The following is a 20040-nucleotide window of genomic DNA, read 5'->3' on the forward strand; positions in this document are numbered from 1 at the left end:
TAACCCTGTTGTAGGGAGTCATCTAAGACTGTTGGAAAACAGATTCATAACAGTAGCAAAATTAAAGTTATGAAGTAGCAACAACAAAGATAATTTTACGGTTGGGGTCACAATATGAGGAACTGTGTTAAAGGGTCACTGTGTTAGGAAGGTTGAGTCACTGCTCTGGAGGGGAAGGTCAGCTGTGAGGAAGGCTTGCTCTTGTGCTGTGATGGATTCCAGAGATGGAGCAACTCCACAAGGAAGAGTCGCTGACAGCAAGGTATGCTCGAAAGAGTGCCCCTCCTTCCCCATCTCTACAGCCAGCCCCAGGACTAGCACTCCTGCAACCAATGGCCCTGATATGAAGCGAACAGGAAGCCAAGGCACAAAAAGGCAGTTCCATTTTGTAAGAAACAATATATTTATTTTTCTGACACCACAGCTCTGGTGAGTGGTTTTGTACCAAATTTAATGAAGATTACACAGAACGTTTCACGCATGGGAAGAGGGAGGAAAGGGAAGGAACACAAAATTTAAAACAAAAACAAAATCCTGGATAGCTTTTAGCATCGGTTCCATTCCCACACATTAATAAAATTCACTTGGGAATTCCTAAGAAAAGGAGAACAAGAAACAAGGTGGGCAAGGAAGAATACACCAGGGCGGGGAGGGCGGGGATGGATGAGAGGCCAGAGGGCATCCGAGGCAGGGGCGAGGCTTCAGGGAGAACCCCAGAGAGCCCAGGTATTGCAGCTGCCAAGGGGAAGAAGAGAGGGGAAAGCAGAGGGCCACCAGCGGGGTCACAGGAAGGAAACACACGTAACCAAGGAACTGAAGGAGGAGAGAGAGGAAACCGTGAGGGCGGGCGGGTTGTACACTGGAGACAGACCGTGCTGAGGAGCACGTGAACCGAAGAACAAACGTCCCAAGCTTCAGTATTTTTAAAAAGAAAAGTGTCCCCCCTCCCCCCACCCCTGGCTGAACTCAGTTCCTTTTTTTGTGCTTTTCGTTAATACTCTGCTCTGAGGTCGTAGTTTGGTTTTTCTATACACTGGAGTTGAAAGAAAATAGTCCAAGGTCTGAAGATGGATTCTCCATCGAAAAGTAAACAGCCCAGCATTCCTGTTCTCCTCTTGCCCCAAAGACTAAAGTCTCTGCTAAAATCCCTTTTACAATATAGTACAGTACACACACACACACACAAAATAAAGCCCAAATCAAAAGTCAAAAAAAACAGAAAAGAATCCTGGGAGAAGCCAGTCCAAAAGACGTAAACACAGAACGGTGCAACACATGACCGATGGCGATTCTCAAACACGGCTACAGACTCCCAAAAGTAGGTGCCGTCACGGGATCCCCATGTCCACAAAAATAATTTTTAAAAAATAAATCTTAAAAAAAAAAACACACCTGTTGATTAAATGAATAATTTGTTTTCTGGTAAATCCATACATTCTTGGTTCCCTCCTCCCTCAAAGCAGCCCCGGGTCCCTCTTCTCCTATTGCATGACCAACAGTAAGGACTCCTGGAACTCCATCAAAGCAGCTCACAGGACCTGGAATCTCATCTTGACAAGGATCGGCACATCCAATCGTAGCAGCTTAAAACATCATGTTTCCTGGGTTACCAGGTCCTTGGCTAAACCCACCCATGCCCACATCAGCAGCCATGCCCCGGGGCCTCATCTGTGGGGGGATCATGATGTTCTGTTGGGGTCCCATCATGCCCTGCATGGACATCATCATGCCTGGAGAACCCACAGGCCCCGGGTGGGTATAGAGCCCAGCAGGACCCCGATCCTTGCCAGGAATCATGCCCACAGCAGCAGCTGGATTGGTCATCAGGGTGGCTGGGCCGGGCACTGTGGATTGTGCTGGTGACATCATCCGGTGGTGAGGTCCCATCATGCCTTGCTGGAGAAAGGCTGGTGGTCTCATTGGGTTGTGGCCTGGCATAGATGGAGATGTACCAAGAGGAATGTCTGGAGTTCCTACTGGCCCAGGGCCTCCCATGCCAGGTAACGCTAACCCCATCCTTGGGGCTTGATCGCTCATCATCCCCTGCATGTGTGAAAACCCAGGTCCAGGACCTTGTGGCTGTTTGCGGCCGGGGACTTCCCCTCGAGGGAAATACTGCAGTGTCTGGCTGGGCTTCTCCGATGGGATAATGCGGGAGAGATCAAACTCAGGTATTCCGGTGGCTCCAGGTCGGATTACCTCCTGTAGATCTGGGTCTGTAAACACGGAGGGCATGCTGTTCCCCAGGACAGTGAAGGAGTCAGGAGCCCCTGGGCCTCCAGGCTTGCAAAGTGCTGGATCTGCTGAACTTTGGGGCAGGTTGCTGGGACGACCAAGGGGTCCTTCTCCTGGGAAACCTATCCCTCCTGGGAAGTTACCTTGTCCCCCGGTGGGGCCATTGTGAGGGAATGGAACCTGCTGAGGAGGGGACTGCACTGGAGGGAAGCCCTGGGGGAAGCCCATCCGTCCTTGAGGTACCATTGGAGGCTCCTGGGATCCATGTCCCATGATAGGATTGTGTGACATCAAGCCAGGCCCCATTGGGACCCCATGAGGAGGTATGCTGGGTCCCATGGCATTAGGAGAGGGCATCTGATTGGAGTGAGAAAGTGGCTGGGTCATTCCCATCGGGCTGAGGGTTGGCATCGGAACCACGGGGTTTGGACCTGAAATTCGAGGATTCTGTGTATTAATGCCCATTCCTAGAAAAATAAAGACATCAAAGGAATCAACTCAACCAAAAGCAACTCACAAAAATGATAACGAATCACACATTAACAAAAAATTATTATGCATCAAATGTGCATTATGTTGGGAAAATACATATACCCTGTCACCAAAAGTTTGTTACACTCTTGGAGGCACACAGTCCAGTAGAACCAGGAAGCAGACAACATATCACCAAGCCTTTAACTCTGTGACTAAAGATAGCAGGGAATGCATTTCCTCTGAAAAGGTCTTAAATTTCAAGTGAGCATGGTCTTCTTCGTTGGAGAGAGTTCATACAGAACAGGATGTGTCTGGGTGGTGCAAGTGCGGCCTACTCTGGATGAGGACTGATTGGGTCTCTTAAGTCCAAGCAGCACAAATATTAAGAAGGAACTTAAACAGGTCTTTTTTTTTTTTTCTCCTTCAAGTGGAATTTTGTATTGTTTCATATTGCCGTAAAGAGGGTATTAAAGCTCCAGGTTATAAAACTGTTAAAGAAACAGTAATGTCCAATGGATAAGGAACACTTGCAGTCCTGCTGCAGACTCTGAGACATGAAGTATTTGTTCTCTAGAATTAAAATCAAGTATGGCAGCAGGGCTGTTGCTTCCGACAACCACAGAGCACGTCCTGACCTGGCTAATCAACTGATAAGTAAGCAGTATGCCTAGCAATCAGAGTGAAGGGGAACCAGATATGCATGGCTGAGAAGTCATGGCTTCTCTGATGATCAGTGTCACCATTCCACATCACTTCCTGTTAGTGAGGCTGGCGGGAGTGAGCACAGGAGGCAATGCAGACAGGAGGCAAGAACCTGGGGTCTGAAGCTGCTTTCCCAGAAAAGCAGCCCAGAAACTTAGAAATGAAAGTGCAGTCAGCACATTAAAAAGAGGCTCTGTAATATTGTTGCGGGAGAACCAACACCTAAAGGCCCCCCCACCCCCTAAGATCACCACTACAAAACTGACCACACCCACCCTTCCTTCTTACAGACTCAGAACCACACTAACCGAGCATCAGTCCTCTAGGCCAGGCGCTTCACAGAGAAATTTGGCAGGCACATTTTTTCAACTTGTTAAATCCATCTATGCAGGTCTATGGCTTTTGAGTAAACACTTGACAAAGTTCCTGCTTTGTCTTGTACCAGCTCCATGTCTTACCTGGCATGCTATTCATTGATGGCAAGTTGGGCGAGCGAGCTGGCGGGGAGTCATCATCAGAGCTGGCCACAGTCTTGATGGCATCGTGGTATAATGGAGTGGAACTGGGCATCGCAAACTTGGACATTCGAGACATCATAATCGAGAGTGGGTTCTGGGAAAGGGTGGGCTCTGGAGGCATGGTGTAAGGTGTGCTAGAGGGAAGACTTCCGGGGATGTTCACCGAGGCAGGCTGGCTGGCTGTAGGAGGCGGGGGGCCACCTAAGAGAACAAAGCAAAATAAGGCAGGGATTTAGATGTTTCTTGAAGGGAGCTGGGCATTTTAGCTATGATCCAGTAAGGTCGAGAATAAGTCAGATGGACAGGGCAGTGTTGTTGGAGCTGGGTCAGAGGTCAGTCAGTCTTCCAGCCTGGCTCTATGTGCAAATGGAGAGCAATGTGATGGAGCGGTAAAGGATCAGCACGTGCTGATGAGCAGGCCAGGGATGTGCCAGAAATACTGCTTCAATCTTGGGGAAACAAGGCTTACAGATAACCGTTTCAATGAAGGGTGTTGAACAAGTGGGTTTCTCTCCCTGGACAACTGCGATTTAGAATTCGACTCAGGTACTTGCATGCCAACAAGACAGGAGTGTGCTCAACCTCAGGTACAAACTCCATCACTCTGCACAACCTCTTGATTAATTTCCATGACAAACATGTCTGAGGTGGCTGGCGGTTCCACTCAACTGTGCTAGTGAACTGCCACCCCACGGAGAGATACTTTACCTTGCCAGGGTAAATCGCCTGCCTTGTTCTGATTCTAGTGTTTCTCAAGTGGAGATGGCACCAACCCGGTTGTTACCACCCCAGGCTACCTCACTGACCACCTATGCTCCCAATTCAGGAAACTACCATCATCAGCCAGAGCCTCTCCTAGGCAGAAAACGCCGTAACAAACTGTAGCTGATATGTGGCTAGAGCAGCTTACCAAGGAGCTTCCCTGAGTTTTCCCAGTCGATACATACAGGACTGCATGGGTCTCAGAGCAGGGGCCTCCCTCTGCTTGGGCTCGTTCTTTTGACTGGATGCTAACCCGCTGGAGTGGGTGGCTGCAGGACTTCAGGAAGCCACACTTAAGTATTGTCATCACTCCACTGCAGCACCATGGATCCACATGCGAATGTCAATTATTCAGGGAACTAAGACCATCTTGGCAGGTCTGTTTTCAAGCCTCTCACCAGTCCCTCATGTATCATCTTTGTCAGGATGCTTGTGAATAACTATGCAAGCACTGACAATCATGTACCATGCAACAAAACCTGACAAGGCCACTGCTTTGACTATTCCATCAAGGCACGACTTTCCTTGAAATACAAACTCAGGCTGGAGCAACCTACAGCTATAAGGTGTGAGGGTGTAAGCGTACTCACTTGACTCCACACTTCCCAGCATGGCGGGGGAGGCCATGGTGAGGGGCGCTTTGTGGTTTGGAGGGATCCCAGGACTCTGAAGGGGAGGTTTGGGAGAGGAGGTCCATCCAGGCGACGGGGCAGGAAGTGATGGAGACTTGAGGTGAACAGGCGAAGCAGCAGCGGACCCCAAGACAGGAGGGGACTTAATGGAAGCAGCAGCAGCTGGGCCTGCCAGCATACCTGCCAGCTGTGATGGAGTCTGAGGGGACTTGAGGTTCCCGGAGGGTGAGCCCAGCATTGGAGACTGGACTTGGTGCATTGTCGGAGACTTGAGAGGGTTAATGCCTGGGGAGTGCACCTGGCTGCCTGCCACAGAGATATCCAAAGGCTTCCGCCCCAGGCCACGCTGAACTGGAGGAGCTGTGCTGAGGCTAGCGGGGTTACTGGAAGGGTTGAGAGGTAGTGGTGGCATATGACTGAGCCTGCTGTTAGTCCTTTGGTCGGGCCCAATTGGTTCTCTGAGATTGCGCAAGCCACTGTTGCTGCCTGGACCCTGAGACATGGGAAGGAATGGCCTGGGGCCCACACCATACTCCTGCTGAGGGTGCTCCCCAAATGGGAGGGGCACCATCTTCTGCTGGGCAGGCAGCATTTCTGAGCTCCCAGGACGTAATTTCATCATCTCCTCAGGGCCTGCCCCAGCCTCCCTCATCTTCTGAGGTATCATCTGAGAGCTGGATCCCATGTTGACGTTTAGACTGACATCCCCCTTCATTCCACCAGGAACCATGCCAAACTCCAGTTCCCGACCAGGACCAATCTGTGGAGGCATTCCTTTTGGGAAGTCACCCCGGGAAGGGCTCAGAGGACCCTCGACTGGTATCCGAGGGAAAATGGGGTTACTTCCTGGCTCCATGTGGCGCTGGGAGCCTGGAATCATCCTGTTCATTTCCATGCCAGGCCGGATGCCCTCCATGCTCATCCCTGGGGGCAGAGCCAGCTGCTTCTCTGCCAGCTGCTGTTGAAACATCTCTTCAGACAAGCCTTGGGGATTTGGAAACCGCTCCCCTCGGCCAGGACCACTGAAGACTCCCTGGCCAGGAGGGAAATTTCGACCATCTGGGATTTTTGGCACATCATCTGGCCAACTGACTCCAGAGAGACCTGGTCTGGATGCCGGGTTGGGCACGTTTGGCCCCTCCATTTCTGAATTTATCATTCCTGCAAACCCAGGAAGGCGCATCTGGCTCCCTGGCATGTTGGGGTGGGGAGCCATGCCCCTTGGGGGCAAAGAATGTGAAATGTTGATACCATCAGGAAACGGCTCTGCCCCAGGTGCCCAGCCTTCACCAGGAGCCATCTGGTATGGAGGGGGAGGCCCTCGGACCACTCCCCGGGGCCCATGCTGATGGACCATCATATCCTGGAGAGAGCACTGCTGGACGACCACCTGCTCCTGTTTCCTCCTCTTCTCTTCATAAAACTCCTGCTGCAGCTTCAGCCACGCTATCTGCTCGGGAGTCATATGGTCCAGGTGGTCGGGTCCTATGGGCCCAGACTGGGAGTTCATAGAAGGTGGAACCATTTCATCTGGAGAAAAGGGCACATCTCGATGTCCTTGAGGGCCAAAGGGAGCTCCCACATCTGTCCGGGGCCCAGGACCCTTACCGAGGCTTTGGGATTGAGACATCATGGCCTGTATTGGCCCTTCTGGTTTTTTTTGAGGTCCATCTAAAACCCCAGTGTTCTGCTGGGGACCCCCTGTTTGTCCTGCTGTGAATTCTTTCTCATCAGGGAAAAGCATACGCTGGATATCTCTCAGAGTTTGTAAGGAGCGTTCCCGGTGCTCCAGCTGCTCCTGAGATAGGCCATCAGGGTTCTCTCCCAGCGTGGGGGGCTCACCACTGGACACTGGTGGAGGTGGGGGGGCTTTGGGATCTGCTGAAGAGCTATTGCTCCCCTGGGAGACAGGGGTCACTGCTCGATTGTTGGGGGTTGAGTTTGGCCCAGTACCATCTGGGGGCAGTGGAGTGGCGCTCCCAGGACTACCCACAGGAGGAATCAGTTTGTTTTCTACCCCAGGACTCTCCCCGTCCAGGGGGCGTGGGGCTGCAGTAGGCTTGGGCGCTGGTGCCTGAATGGGAGGAGTTGGCTGCAGTCTGGCATTCTGGGAAGAGTTCTGGTCCTGGTTGGCGGGAGCTGGAGGCTGCTGTGGGAGAGGTTTTGGATCATTCCGAAGGGTGGGCATCTGTGTGTTCTGAAGACAAAAAAGATGTTTTGTATCATAATGTGAACTGAGCAGAAGGGCAATTAAAGAAACAAGATGTAAAAGTTGTATCCCAGTAACATAAACCATAGCAATGCGTCCTTTCAAATTGCTCATGGATAACCTTTTTTTTTAAAGATGTATTTTATCCATATAAGTACACCACCATTACTCTCTTCAGACACACCAGACGGCATCAGACCCCATTACAGATGGTTGTGAGCCACCATGTGATTGCTGGGAATTGAACTTAGGACCTCTAGAACAGTCGGTGCTCTTAACCACTAAACCATCTCTCCAGCCCTGGATAATCATTTTCTAAACCTTTATGTCAAACCTTCTTTCCCTTCCTGAAAATTAGGCTCAGTAAGTTCATAACTGCCTATAAGCAAGAGCTACTCTACTGAGTACCTCTGAGAGGCTATTTTGAGGAGCAGGTTTGAGATTACACATACTTTTAAGATTTGTTCCTTGGCAGGTGGGAGGTTATACCCAACACCTTCTTTCTGTTTCTTGATTACACAGACTTCTCATTATCAACCAAAAGGGCTGATGTTTCCAAATGAAGGAAAAAAAGTCACTTGTGGCTTTGTGCTCAGCCAGTCACATCAGCAGGGAGGAGACGCAGGCTGTTCCATGCAACGCCTCCTGACAGAGTGATTACCTACTTACTTCCTCCTTGAGTTTCCATGGGCCTGGCGTCTCTGGTTTCTGTTTTCAGTTTGTGATCCCTGATTCCGTATTTGATAAGAGTTTGTATATTGGCTGTAGTAAGCTAATCTGAAGGCAGGAAGTGTCTGTGGAGAAATTCGAGACTGTCTAGCTCACAGTGTCTCTGGATCTGTTTTTCCCAATCTTTAACAGGTTGGATGTCTGCTCATCACTTATTGAGGACTGCTCCTATCCCCGTCCTAGATAAAGCATGTCACCGACAATATGGACACTGTGTTTGGATGAGGTCTGTGTTTTTGCTCGCAACAGAACTGGAATGTCTGCCTGTGGGCAAATCTGTACACGAATCTTTGTGGGCATCTATGCATATGAACAGTCTGTGTTTCATTTATAAGTGTCTACAGTGTAAATGTATTTTTATAAGTGTCTACAGTGTATATGTATTTTTGATCTGAATCTGTGTAGTTCTGAACCATCAAAAGCATATTCCACGTCTGTGACTCCTTGGCGGAGGACGCCTCTGCTGCCCAGTCATGATGAGTTTGCTACAGGTGGGTAATGATTTCATAAAACAACTACAGCAGAGGAGACCAATCAAGTCAGTCTTTACCAATCCTCCCGAAGCTCCTATTCCAACGTCATTTCAGTACCAGATTAAGTCAAAGATGAGCACTGTGTCAGGAACTGTCATAGCATCAATAAAGCAGTGGGCTGCACTGGAGCCCACCCCAGACAAGGGGTTTTCATTGAGCAGCCAGGGGCACAGGCCTAGGAAGCACCTTTTCTGACTCCAGGAAAGCTCCAGTGCTGCTCTGCCCTGGAGACAGAGGCCTCTTCCACACACATTAGACAAGAGGCCATCTAATTTATCTTGTATTACAACTCATCATTTACTGTCATTTAACTTCTTTTCATGTTTAGGACTCACCCCAGGATTGTACTTTACGCTCTTTAAAAGGAAAGACTGTGTCTAGAACTTTTTACATCTCTACCCACTTCCAGCATCAGGTACAATGTCTCTTCTCAACAAATGAGTTTTGATTACATGTGGAAATCTGTAGGACTAGAGAATTCCTTCTTTTCTAGTGTAGTTTATACTGGCTGCTTACGACCCAGGGAGGAAGCAGCCTAACTTGCTATACTTCTGAGAGTATCAAGCAATTAAAAAATACTTAACGGGCCTTGACTCAAAACAAATAATAATTTGGAGAGTCACCAGACTCTGATCCTGCTTTTTTCCATATTCTCCAGCCTCTTCCAGGAGAAGCAGCTAGTGAGACGATAAGCCTAATAAAACCTCACAATGCCAGATCTGAATGAAATACCCAGACCACTGCTTGTGCCGCCGAGACCCCTTCACTCTCCATTGAATTTACCACCGCTCTTCAGGCACTGCAAAGCTCTGATGCCATCATTCCAAGCCTAAACAACATACCAGGGGGGCTGTGCTTCTCTCTGACTTGCTGTTAGAGATGTTCTGGATGTGGAAAGAGACAATTGTTTCAACCTGGCCCTTCAGTACAGCTTCTGCAGCCCTGCAAGACAGATGAGACAACGTACTAGCACTTGCTTCTGTGCCATGAGCTGCAATTCTAGACAAGCTAATAACCCCATGGGCGTAAAGGCCCACTAGGAATCCTGAATGAGAAGAAATCAAAAGAAACACACTTTATCATTTACCACCAAATGTCTGAAGTGAGAAGATGGTTGTGAGTAAATGCCTGCATAGGCATTAAACAACAACAAAACAAAACCATCAAAAGCACACTAAAAAGCCCAGGATCAATCTAGTTAGGTGACTCACAGAAAACTCTCATTCAAACACTTCCTAGAAAAGTTGGACATGGAATCCCAACACCTGGAGCTAGAGTAAGACTGTGAAGATCCACATTTCCCCTTGGGAGAAAATGAGGAGGGTAAAGTGTATGAAGGTATTCTTGGTAAGTAAGCAAAACTTCATTAGGTCAGCTAACAACGTAAAACATACATAGCAAAATGTTCACAGTAGCTACTTTTGGTGAATTCCAGAGATTTTTCTTCCTATATTTTCTCCTTATTCTATTATAGACATTTACCATTTGTGTTATTTTTAAAAAAGGACACACAGGTTGCAGAAAATTGTATATTGTACATTTAACCTGTGTTTACATAACCTGACTCTCCCTCTCCTGACACAGGCAAGGCAGCTGTCAGTAGCTGCCCCTGGACAACACAGTAAAACAACCCTGGTCTCAAAACACACAGCAAGCTCGACACTAAGACTCAGCCACCACTTACTTATTTGCCATCTCAGTAGAAAACACATACACCACTTTGGCTGGCGTCTTCTGAGCAGATATGGGCTCTGGGGCAGGAGTTTGGCCGTGGGAGGGAGTGGAAGACCTGGGGGCTGTAGCAGTTGATGGGGTCATGGAGTGTGGCGTGTGCTGGGACTCCTGGGTCTTGATGTGGTCTGCAGAATTACATTCTAAAAGAATGAAAGACTCACTGTTACAGGGAGAACAGGCGGCTCCTCCCAACCATCCTGCTAGCATTTACAGCGTCATTACAACACAAATCCACTTTGAAAATTTCAAGAGCAAGTTCCTTGCTAAGAGAAATTGTCTCTTCTACTCATATATATAAAATACTTTTCCCTAAATGACTCATCATGCATCACTCCTCCACCCTCTCCTGTCTACAGTACACACATTAGCATAAACGTCCTTCCTTTCTGAAACCTTTCAGACATGACAGGATACTCCTGGTAATAGCTCATAGCTCCCTTCTAGTAACTTAGTATTTATCATATTTCATACGGGTGGTCTGATGGCTGGCTTTCTAGGTGCCCTCAAATCCTTAAGGCTGACAACTATCTGTCCTGCTGTCTGCACCCTCAGCCCCCAGGTGAGGGCTGGGATTCATAACAGGATTCCCAGGAACACTTCAGAAAGGGAGGGGAAAAAGGAAGCGAGAGAGGCAGGGAGCGTTAACTCAGATTTACACGTTCATTTTGGGCTGAGGAAATCTCACTTTCTTAAACAGTAACTTCACATTCTGGCCTGCTCTTAAGATTTTTTTTTTTTTTTTTTTTTTTTTTTTTTTTTTTTTTTTTAATGTAGGAAGAAAAAAGCTGAAAGCCCCATACCAATACTCTTCCCTGACTTGTTCCACTGTGGTGCCTGCCAACTTTCTACCACATCTGGTAGCCTCTCATTCCTGCCACACTGAAATCAGCTGTGACAGCTCTGGACTAGTGCCAGGGCCATTAAGGCTTCCCCTTGTGTCTATCAGTCTGGCAAAGTGGCAACCAGAAAGCACAAAACTCAAGTCCTGGAGGATTTCTCCAAGGCGGGAATGTTAGAAGCTGCTCTAGTGTGGGCAGCAGACACAGCTGACCGCAGCTACTGGCTTGACTGAAGAACCACAGTGCAGGCCAGAAATATGCTTACGAACATGAGCTAGCCTGTAAGACATCTATCTGATCAAGCCACACACCTTCAAGAGCAAAAACTCAACAAAGTGTTCTAGACTCTTCTTCAATGAGGAGAAAAATAAGAAGCAGTGGTCTTATCTATCCTATCCTATGCTGCAGACTTCCAGGCTCTGCTGCCTCCTCTCCCACCTCTGGCCTCTACTGAATGTTAGATGCCTTCCCCAGGGAACACCTACTTCCCTCTGAGTCTCAAAGATCTTGTAGACATACCTTTAATGTCAGAGTCATCGTTTGGAGTCCCAGGATCTCTCTGATCAAAGGAGTCGGCCGAAATACTTCGCTCCCTTTTCCCCTTGCCCTTGGCACCATTTCCAGCCCCATTCTTCAGCCCCATGCTCCCACCTGGGCCAGGGAGTGCTTTAGGGGTATGGCCCCCACTCTTGGAGTCACAGGGGGATGGCTGGGATTGGCTGGCTGAGCCCCCCGGTTTACCCTGATTGGAGAATTTGGAATCCAGCTGGGGGTTTCCAGATGGGGACATCACTGTAGGGGGACGGACCATCACCTCCTGCTTTGACTTAGGGCTACTAAAAGAAACAAATAACAAAGAGAGATCAGATACCAGATACAGCCAGTACAAACTGGTGTTTCTAGAATGGGTTAAGGAGCCCCTGCATGCTGCACTTTGCCCACTTGCTTGTCCCCGCCACCCTGACTCCCATCTTAGAGCTATCAACAGAGAGGAGGATCAAACAGAATGGCTTCCAGGTCTCAGGAACACTAGAGTCACATGGGGACCTATCTCTAGGGCTTCTGTCAATAAAGGACAACCGTTTCTATGTACATAGAAAAGTGACTCTCACACTAAGACTAGCTCAGAGTAAACAGACAGACATCGTTAAGATCAAAATACTACCACCTCCAGGCTCATGACAAGGAACAGCTGTAATGAAAGCCTAGCTGCTCTGTGGGAACAAGCAAGCAAGCCCACTGTAGCTGTCAGGTTAGGGAAATCCTCCAGCGTCCAGATCCCTTACAACCGCAACACAGCACCAAAGCAGGGCAGGCAATCTCTCAGGGAAGACGTAAAACATTCTTTAAAATAACTGGGTACGGAGAAACCCAGCGAGGGCTCTGGGTGGTAGTTGGCGGTGGCTTAGTTCCAGGACCTCATCACTCTACGCCTCAGATTCCTCAGATGGTGCTGGCTGGTTTTTAAGGTCCTTCTGCTTGTGCTTTGAAAGGGTGGGGAAATGGTACAGGTGGGAGAAATGGGAACGGCAGCCGAGAGTAGCCCAGAAAAACTGCACTTGTTACTGTTTCAGTAAGTTTCCTCTTCCTTTGCCACCACGTGTGTCCATCCTGCTTCTAACTGTACATGCAGATGCAGCAATGAGTGTGTGTGGTGCCCATGTGCCATCCCGAGGGGTGAGAGTGAGGTCCTGCCTCTTACCTCTGTGTGTTTCCTGACGGCGAGCTCCTCACTTTAGGGTTACTGGGATGCATTGATTGAAATCCTGAGCTTTCGGTCACTAACTGAGACAGGCTCACCGAGTTCCTCTCGGGCTGCAGCAGAAGTAGCTGCTAGGGGCAGAGGCAGTTGCCCACTGTTTGCTTGGTGCGTCCCTTAGCACTGGCTGCCTGTTCGCCTTTTTCCTCTTTGTTTTTCTCTGCTGTGGAAGTGGGTCCTTCCCCCTTGAAGTTCCAGCATTCTCTGAGTGTGTGCCTCCTGCTGCTGAAGGAAAATCTCGCATCTCCAGGGCACACTACAGGAGAAGGACACACAAGGCAAGAGGCAAAGAGTGAAAATGAACACAGAAACACCTTCTACAGAGGCATCCTCCGCTCCCACTGGATAAAGGAGAAAAGTCCTCTTGCAGCCATCAGCCTCAGTGTTTAAGCGACTGAGGGGACTAAGAATTTCTGATCAGCACACAGGCCTCCCATCCAAGCAACTTGTGTTTGCGGGAGAGAAGAGGGATTTAATTTTTAGCCATTTATTCTCCCTTGTGTTTATTTCTGAATGCAACAGTTTCAATGGACTTGGGTTGTCTGCCCCCTCTCCCAATTAATACTTTGAGACCACTGGGCATTGCCCTCTGATGGTGGGTTGTGGTGGCAAACAAGGGCAGAGATGTGTAACAAACCCATCCCAATTTCAAATTATGTAGCAAATTATTGGTGCTTTTACTCTGCAGGTTGAGGGGATGGGGGACTCTTCTAAAAACAAACATTAAGCTAATACCAACACAATCAGTTCTCCCCCCCCCCCCCCAGATTTCCATGATTCTTCTATTATGCAGACTTTGTAACTGTGTCCTCACCTTAATGACAGGGACATGGGCGAGCATAGCAATGAGCCACAGTTTGGAAGGTAAAGGAGTATCTTTGAAGGCTAAGATATTTTTTGAGCCAATCTGCAAGGCTAATTTGAAGCATAAAGGTCAATAAAATATTACCAAAGCTGGCTATGGAGCAAATGAAAAAGCCTTTTATGTAGAGAAGCCTAGACAGTGGGGGAGGGAAATATGATCTACTCAAAGTCATGGGGCCCCCCCAGGAGTTCCACAATCACCTTTTTGTAGCCACCATGACCTGTGCTTCCCTCTACCTGCTGACCAAGGATGGGACTGACAGAGGAAAGTGTCAGGTGCAGGATTACTGGCTGGAAAAATAAAAGGAGCTAGAAACAGCTCGAGTGTTATAGTCTGCACATATTTTGAGAGTCTCGATCAGGAGGATCTGTAGTTATTATTTAGGTTGTGGTGGTTGTATGAGAATTGTCAAGTGCAAAAATCCTTCAATTAGGTATCCCCAATGGTTTCCACTGTATTACCTGTGCCAGTAAAGGAGATTTATGGAGTTTTAAGTAGACATAATTACATCTTTTCCTTTGTAAATAAAGTAGGCAGGAAGGAGAACTAGAAGAAGATACTCTAAAGCAGTTTTATGTTCTAAAGAACATGTTGATCTTAATTATATTCAAGGTCATGTTTCTACCCCTCACACCCTCTGTCTTTTTTTCTGTTGAACAGTTTAAATTACAGGATGGACTATAGTTATCAAATGTGGAAAATTAAGATCATAAACCGTTTTCTTATATTCTTATTAAAAAATAGGATCTTATTAAAGATTTACTAAATCTTCTTAGTAAAATCAGAAGTAGCAGATGAGCCCTGAGTGAACTCAGCCGAGGTCCCCCTCAGACAGAGGAAAGCGCCTATCACCTAAACATTGCTGCTGTAACTTGTGGTACTTTCTGTCTGCATCTACTGATCGACCACTGGCCCGCTGCAACCCTTTGTGTGTTATTTTCCTCCCTGTGAAGACAAGAACCGTATATTAAGTTCTCTGGTTTCTCTACACTTCTCAGCATGAGGATGCAGTACATACTACGGAGGTAGGGACTTATCAGCTTCCCCAGAGAACAGAAATACCTGGTGTTTGTACTGTACTCTTCTTCCCAGGCAGTGCAAGGCAAAATACAGCACAAATAACAAATTGCCTCATTAATCTGCCAGGCAGTTATGATGAGCTGGTAGCAAAGATTATTTCTAATAATGATACCACGAACATAATACATGTTGGCTTTCTTTCTTTCTTTCTTTAAAGATTTCTTTATGTATGTGAGTACAATGAAGCTGTACAGATGGTTGTGAGCCTTCATGTGGTTGTTGGGAATTGAATTTTTTTTAGGACCTCTACTGGCTCTGGTCAACCCTGCTTGTTCCAGTCAACTTCGCTCGCTCAGTGGCCCAAAGATTTATTTATTATTATACATAAGTACACTATAGCTGACTTCAGACACACCAAAAGAGGGTGTCAGATCTCATTACAAGTGGTTGTGAGCCACCATGTGGTTGCCGGGATTTGAACTCAGGACCTTCGGAAGAGTAGTCAGTGCTCTTATCCGCTTAGCCTTCTCACCAGCCCACATGTTGGTTTTCAAAGTACTTCTACATGCCATTTCTTATTCTCTCAATGTGCCTGACCTTGATACACAGGTATTTCTCACTGGAATGAACCAGAACAAACAGGCACACACAAATGGCCTCTCTAGCCAACCAATGTTCTCAGACCCCTGCCCTCCTTCCTCAACCTTACTTTCTGGATGGATAGACAGAAAAAGAGGCCGAAAGGAAAAAGAGGCCTTATGCAAAGACTGAGAATAAAATCCAGGTTTCTGACTCTTAACCCAAGGGAGGCAAGATGAGGCCTAACTTTATTTTTTTTTTTTTTTTTTTTTTTTTTTTTTTTTTATTATATGTAAGTACACTGTAGCTGTCTTCAGACACTCCAGAAGAGGGAGTAAGATCTTGTTACGGATGGTTNTGAGCCACCATGTGGTTGCTGGGATTTGAACTCTGCACCTTTGGAAGAGCAGTCGGGTGCTCTTACCCGCTGAGCCATCTCACCAGCCCGAGGCCTAACTTTAGATTGCCGCTCTGAGAGAACAACCAAGCAAAAACTACCAAATGTCTTATGATAGCCATGAAGGATAAAATTATGCTCAACAGGTGAAACTGGAAGAGGTTTTCGACAAGATCATCACAGCAAGAGAGGGACTTCTCTCTAAGACAAACACTCCTCAAGCCTCAGATCTACTCCCATGATTCTCTTCTCCAGAACACCTGACACTTTTCCTAAGCCCCAGGCATTGTTCTAAGCACAGTATACACACACCAACTTATTCACAGCAAGCCCACAAGACAGCTATTACTACCTCATCTTAATGATGAAATTTCTACTAGTTGTAGAGCTAGTGTCTGGTCCAAGCCCCGAGCCTGAAGTGTATTCCTGACATTGCAATGCCACGACTGGCAAGAGGAGCCAGTCAGTCCTTCAGCAGGGCTTCGCCAACTCTCACTGTGATGAGCATCACTCTTGGAGCATGCTCACTGGCTCCTTCTGCCAGGTACCACTTTGCACCTTCTCCATCTGCTCCTATTTACCTACCATCTTCCTTCCTCCCTCTCTAACCCTAGCTTGGGGTTACTAGTGTTTTCTTTTGTTTGTTCTGTCATAATGCAGTGTCTCATTATATAGCTCTAGCTGGCTTGCAACTTGCTATGTAGATCATGTTGATAAAGAACTTGCAGATCTTCCTGCTTCTATGTCCCGAGTGCATGGATTCCTGTGGTCCATCCCCACACTAACCCTGCGAATCTTTCCCCCAAAGTACCCATCCATTTGTGCTCCATTACATTCAGAACAAACAACAACAAAACCCAATCATTTTTCTTCCAAGTGCAGCCTACCAACAGGCTAGGGTGTGGCTCATGCCTAGGGTGGCTCTGCCCGCTGAGGGCATTTACTCTGTTCTCTGGCCATCCCTTCTATCTGCTGTGTCCATCAGACCTTTCCAATCAGCATTCAGAACCACTGTAGTGTCCTTTCAGCACTGAAAAAAATAAAATAAAATAAACAGGGCTCAGGTACCTGTCGCCAACCTGACGACTTGAGTTTGATCCCTGGGACCTATGTGCTGAAAGGAGAAAACCTAAGTCCCAGGGGTTGTCCTCTGACTCCACAGTTGTGCCATGGCAACACACGCACCCATACACAGCCACCCATAGAGTGAATAGATCCACGGGAAAAAAAAACAACAAATAGGTTAAGCAAACCAAAACCAGTTTAGGCTTCTACTCCCCTCAGAGCCAAGCTTCTCTATGAACGTGACGGGAGGCACAATGTTCTCTTGCCATTCACCTTCCACCATAGGAATTAACCTCCATCCCCGGATCACAGTACCAGTTTCTGTGAGGTCATCCCAGTCCCTGATCTAACATCTTACTCCATCATCCATCAGGTGTGTACACAGTAGCCATAAATGGACTGGTAGCCCAATATAAACGTAAAACCTACTGGAAACATTGCATAACTTTTTTGTTCAATTAAAACCTCTCGATTTTGTGTTCTCAAGCAGGAGCTCTAGAGATGACAATGTTGTCCCTTGAGAGCAGAAGGTTGGACACTGTGGCCAGTTTTGCAAGCTGTTCCTTCCTTTTCAATCTGCCTGGTCCTCTCGCCTCTCCAGTTACTCCTCATGCATACACATCCCAAGCCCCCTCTCTAGCCACTCTAACACCTGAGTCCCACAAGACTCCACACTGGGCTCTCTTCTCCTTCAGTGAGTTCCTACTATGCCAAAAGCTCCCGGGTTCACACATCTGGGTTGGCTTGTACTCTGCAAGCCTGCAAATACATCGGCTATTTGACACCTCCTGGGATGGCTCAAAATTGACGGGACTGCACATGAATTATTCACCTTAGGATAGTCTTCCTTCCAAAACTACTCCCCCATGTGGTTAAATACGTCTTCCACTTACCTAACCTAAAGTCATAGGTCAAGCATTTCTTCTTCAGAGAAGGATCCCTTAAAACCATCCACTTACATGAAATCCTTCATCCCAGTCTTCAGAGCACCTCGGGGTTTCCTCGGGTTTTCTAACTGTGTACACCATCATGCGATCATGTATAGCATTCCTCTTAGACTCTAAGTGTGAAGTGGGGACCATGACTCATTAATTTTCCTTCCTTTCATTTCTAGAATTTACTAAGGAGCCTAGAACAGTAGGGATTTGTTCAAAAACTATTATTCAAGAAAAGGAAATGTGTATGGCCAAGAGTGTCCTCACAGGAGCTTTTATTTTTCTCATGAGTCAGGGGTATTACTGTGAAATCTGGCTGTTCGGAAACGCTCCATATAGACCAGTCTATCCTTGAACTCAGAGACATCCACCTGCCTCTGCTTCCCCAGTCTAGGAATTAAATACCTGAGCCACTACATCTGTTCCTCACTGCACAATTCTCTTCCTCCTGAGTCAGGGTTTCTCTGTGCAGCCCTGGCTGTCCTGGACCTCACTCTGTAGACCAGGCTGGCCTCAAACTCAAGAGATCTGCCTGCCTCTGCCTCCCAGTGCTGAGAGTAAAAGTGTGTGCCACCACTGCCCAGCTACTGCACACTTCTTAACAACAACTAAGACACAGAATATACCCAAGCATCTGTCCACTGATGATTTAAGAACTGATTAAATTTAAGAACTATGGCGAGTCCCCCGCCACTGGGACTATTTGGCCTTAAAAAATTTAAAAAAAAAAATTATAATACTGTCATTAGTAATAGCACAGATGAATCTGGAGGACATTAAATAAGCCAGGCACAAAAAAGCAAATACCATATGATCTCATACACGTTTAACAAGTTGAACTCAGAAGCAGGTAAGAGAATGGCAGTTGCTAGAGGCTAGGGAGGGGAGCCAGAGCCCAGTGATTGAAAGAAAAATATCAACTGTTGAGGAAACCTAAAGCTTCTGTAAAGTTCTCACTCCCAAGCCAGGCACATTCCCATGGTACTGTCGGTTTACTCACCGAAACCCCAAGGGTCACGACACTGCAGACTTCATCCTGGGGCGAGGAGTCAGAGCGCCTTCCTCAAAGGTGAACCTCACCTAGAAGAGAATAAAATGGGTAGGCATTCCAAAGTAGACCTGAAAACACCAACAATATCAATGTAACAATCACTGTGCATCTTAAGAGAAAAACGGGTTTCCTATTTCCTCTGGGGTTTTAAATAGGAGACTTACCATCTTACATGCAAACAATCAACGTTTAAACATGTATGCAGTCCATGTAGCTATTTCAAGGCTCTTGGGATGAGATAGTAAGTGCAAATACGATAAACTTTTCTACTTTTGAAATTTCCAGGCATTTAATGAAAAAAGAGAAAGCCCACATTTTTGCTTCTATGCATCTTCCTAGTACAGAGATTGGACATTGACTCTGAAGGTACAAAGAGATAAAATGCCAGGCATACGTCTGAATTTACAATCTTGGGGTCGCTCACTGCTCCTCCCTCTGCACAGCTGCAACTCTACCCAGCAACAGCTGGCAGGAAAGATGTGTCTCCATACTTTGTTAAGAGCTTAGGACTAAACAACCCTGCTTTTATTAAGTGCCTACTGTGTGCACAGTGAAGTGCTGAACTGAGGAATGCTGTTAGCCTGTAAGATTTTCAACATCAGTCCCTGTAGAGTAGAATTATAACACTTGACCCAAACAAATTATACTTATTTATGTATTTAATCTATGTGTGCATGCATGTGCACGTGCCATGGTGCATGTGTGGAAGTCCAAGGAAGATTTGTGGAAGTCAGTTCTCCTTCCACGGTGAGTGTTCTGGTGCTGAAAGTTCAACTCAAACTGTCAGACTTGGCACAGGCGCCTCTACAGGCTGAGCCATTTCACGGCAGAAGCTAGTTTTGTGATTTCAAAGGAAAACAAAGTTCTAGAAGACTGAGAGCCAAATTACTTAGGGAATCTTTAAAAGGGCACTCTACAGAATCAGCAAAGCTTCAAGTAAAGTCACAAACTAATTTGACTGAGCTCAGAATCAAACTTCCAGCTTCAGCTCTTCCCATGATA

At 47.1% G+C, this 20040-nt stretch overlaps 1 protein-coding gene across 4 annotated transcripts in view; it reads right to left on the minus strand.

Moving 5' to 3' along the window:
- Positions 1–384: 384 nt before the first annotated feature.
- Positions 385–20040, minus strand: part of Bcl9 (BCL9 transcription coactivator) — an 87922-nt gene continuing 68266 nt past the window's right edge. For 2 of the 4 annotated variants that reach the window (XM_029537509.1, XM_021195292.1), the window contains exons 3-10: positions 18988–19067; positions 13070–13382; positions 11887–12203; positions 10479–10668; positions 9637–9736; positions 5282–7520; positions 3870–4130; positions 385–2702 (exon numbers count right to left, since the gene is read on the minus strand). In XM_029537509.1, the coding sequence (XP_029393369.1) occupies positions 1585–2702; positions 3870–4130; positions 5282–7520; positions 9637–9736; positions 10479–10668; positions 11887–12203; positions 13070–13122 (4278 nt within the window). In that variant the 5' untranslated portion in view covers positions 13123–13382; positions 18988–19067 and the 3' untranslated portion in view covers positions 385–1584. The remainder of the gene's footprint in view (positions 2703–3869; positions 4131–5281; positions 7521–9636; positions 9737–10478; positions 10669–11886; positions 12204–13069; positions 13383–18987; positions 19068–20040) is intronic. The other 2 variants (XM_029537510.1, XM_029537511.1) reach the window with 2 other exon arrangements.

Source organism: Mus pahari, chromosome 4, assembly GCF_900095145.1.
Source record: "Mus pahari chromosome 4, PAHARI_EIJ_v1.1, whole genome shotgun sequence".
NCBI classification, from domain to species: Eukaryota; Metazoa; Chordata; class Mammalia; order Rodentia; family Muridae; genus Mus; species Mus pahari.